A 3,357-nucleotide genomic window follows, 5' to 3' on the forward strand; every position below is an offset into this window, starting at 1 on the left:
CAACCAGGAGCAGCAGGGAACACAGAGAAGGGGGAAACCTTTCCAGCGTGAGCACACACTCTTTTGGGACACTGACCTTGTTGCATCACTTCATAATAATTATGCAATTTTTATGTGAAGTGACAGTCAGTATAAATAAGGGCTGTACAGATTAATCGATTAATCGAGCAGATGAATGGACTTATCATTTAGTTGACAACACATTTTTGAAAGATTTCCTTATACTGTATGGACAAGGACAAGAAGTTAAGCTAGAGTGAGTAAAGAAAAGTGAAGCAATTAGCACCCTTTGTCTTAATCTACTGTATCGGAATAGGACTCACATCTTTGATTTGGAGGCCGTGATTTAATTGTTAATTTGTAAAGTACCCTACTACTCCCCCACTCATTGTTTAGGCTCCACTTTGGTTTCTTGTCTAGAAATGTTTAGAAAAAAAAAGAAGAAAAAGAAAAGCAAATCAGATTAATCAGTAGAATAATTAATTTATAGGACAAAATGATCCCCAACAAATGTTGCCGACTAACAGCCCTACTGTAAAATATAACTTGATAAAAGTAAATTCAAAATCATAAGTTCATAGAAAAACTGCTAAAATACTAAAATACTGCTACAAATCGAACAGGAACAGATATAGTAACAAATATCAGTAAACTATCTAAATGCTCTTATCTACTTATCTATAATAATAATAATAATAAATGTTTCATAATTCATGAGAAACTATCCGTAAATCTTTTTTTTTTTTAACCTCTAATTATCCAGGTTGGTCTCATTGAGATAACATCTCTTTTTCAAGAGAGACCTGATCAGCAGAATGTTTCTCAATTCCCAATCTGAGGTCGATGCTATTCGTCCTTTACACAGGTCTGTAAATGACCTGTTCATCTCTCAGTGGAAAGAATGTGGTATGATAAACGGCATGCAGTGCCACCGCATAGACCACCTACAGCTGCAAAGCCTATAACTAAATGATTGGTACATTTTACAAATTCTGCAATGACAGATGTTGATTTTAATGAGGTTTTTGTAAAATGAAACCTAGAATAATAATAACATTATCAGTGATAAAGGTCCTGGAATAGCAAAGTGTCATATTCTATATTCTAGTCTATGTCATAACATAACACATTTCTCACTTACCTTTATGTTTTAAATCTTTAAGTTATGGTGAGATTTTAGTATAAGCCCCAGACGGGATTCTTACCTCACCTGCACATGCACTTTATTTTTATAGATGTTATTCATTTCACTGTTTTGTAATTACTTTATGATTGTGAATAAATAAACATGAATTATCCTGTACTCATGACTGCCTATGATCATCAATATCATTATGATATCACAGGAATTCATTTGTCAAAGTATTCCTGTGAAAGGATGCTTTTGGAATCTCCTCCTGGGAACAGGGACACCAGTGAAGAGTACTTGGGGACATGCATGCAGGGGCCAGGGAAAGAGAGAGAGGTCCGTCTATCATGTTTTTTTTTTTATTAAATGTGCACATAACAGTTATGTAAAACAGGCACTAGGCTTGACGCTCTAAAAAGTCCTGAACACGGCGGATGGACCCCACATTTGGGTGCATGGCATTCCACTCGGAGAAGCGGCGGAATTCCCCCCTCTCCAGAAGGTTCTGGTGGCCGCGGTAGTTGGGGTGCTCATAGAACACCCAGGCTCCTTCCATCACATTGCAGGAGTGGACCTCACGGTAACGCCAGCGCTCGGGGAGGTTGGGCATGTCCTCGCTGAACTCCATCATCTGACCACTGAAGTCAGGGCGCTCGTAGATACGAATCCTGAATGTGCCAGCGGTCTGGAACACAGAGGGAGTTTGGATTAAGGGAGAGGCACCAAAGAAAATATGTTCAATGCCTATGTTTCCATGCTTGTACAGCATACCTTATCTGATACCAACATGGTGGTATGACAAACATCAAACCACTTTGGTCTGCTTTGTAAAAAGACAGCATTCTTCTTGCACTGAATGCATATTTGAATTTGTAACCCATAAAACAATGCTTGTGAATCCAAAAAACACACATCTGCATACAGTATTGATTTGTCCAGGAAGAATGCTGTTTTTGACTTTCCCCTGGATACCAGGTCAAAGGTTTCAATAAAATGTTGTCCTTGATGTTGTGTCTATGATGGCATGATATAGGCTATTCCCCATACAGTGTACAGTATAGGCCATCTGTTATACTGTGAGATACTGTGATTTCATATAGGGAAGCTTGTTATACGGAGTGTACAGTACAGTATGCTACTGTATGTGACTCCTAAGCTTTCAAACAAGTGCATGCTGTCTCCTGTCCAAAAGCACCTGATCAGATATCCTAACAAACACTTCAGAGAAGAGCTGAATAATGTTGGCATCATTGAGCTGCTGGAGAGACAAGCCAGAAAATGATTGAAGATCCTCACAGTGGCATTGCAACAAGCTGAGGACACCCCGCGCCCACAACAATACAATAACCTTAAATCATTGTTACTGCTCAATAGGGTAGAGCAAAAGCATGCATGCAGTAATATTTCATGTAATTTCATTAAACATCATCTTTAACTGTGCAGAGAAACATATCAAAGACGTCTTGCTCTCTTCCCTTTCTGTCAGATCCTCTAAACAGAAACTTTGTATCTTTTGGAAACCATCTATCAAGCTGTGTGACCTTAGCTTGGCTGCAATGCAGGGGAGGCCAGTGGAGGTAGAAATCGGAGGACGGGCTCATTGTAATGCATGGAATGAGTTATAATGAGCCTGTCCTCCGATTTCTACCTTCACCAGCCTCACCTGCTGCTTGTTTTTACTAGCCACTGTCTCTATCCCTCTTCCTCATGGCTGCACACAGAACACAGGCATGTGTCTGTGTGTTTAGCTGCATGTGTACAGTATATCTATGCATAAGTGCATGAAAGAGAGAGGAAGAGAGAGAGAGCACTAGAGCACCCATCTTCAGGACAACCCCCTGGACTCACGTTTCGGATCAAGCGACAGGACCTGATGCAGTCGTTGTAGCCCAGCCAGCGCTGGTAGTCAGGGTACTCCCCCCTGGTGAGCACATACTGGGAGCCCATGAAGTTGGGTCGCTCGTACAGCACCCAGGACCCGCTCTCCACCCTGATGGAGTTGCAGTGGCTGAAATGGGAGCTCAGCTCTGGGCAGTCACTGCTACATTCATAGTAGCGCCCCTGGAAGTTCCTGTCCTCATAAAAAGTGATCTGTGGAATGAGAAAGAGGGGAGGTGGGTGGGGATGGGTGAGAGGATACAGTATGAGACAAAGGTAGGCTAGGTAAGAATACAGAGAAGGGGGATGGATGAAAATAACTGGGGACCTACCTTTCCATTGCGGTCCAT

General features: G+C 41.4%; 1 protein-coding gene across 1 annotated transcript; it reads right to left on the minus strand.

The window, feature by feature from the left end:
- Positions 1 to 1,526: 1,526 nt before the first annotated feature.
- On the minus strand, positions 1,527 to 3,357 carry LOC310813584 (gamma-crystallin S-1-like; the record flags this gene model as incomplete). Its single annotated transcript, XM_083682644.1, has 3 exons — positions 1,527 to 1,814; positions 2,978 to 3,220; positions 3,340 to 3,357. 3 exons carry the CDS (start codon positions 3,355 to 3,357, stop codon positions 1,527 to 1,529), a joined length of 549 nt encoding a protein of 182 aa, XP_083538770.1.

The sequence above is a fragment of the Argentina silus genome, assembly GCF_951799395.1.
Source record: "Argentina silus genome assembly, chromosome: 12".
Taxonomy (NCBI): domain Eukaryota; kingdom Metazoa; phylum Chordata; class Actinopteri; order Argentiniformes; family Argentinidae; genus Argentina; species Argentina silus.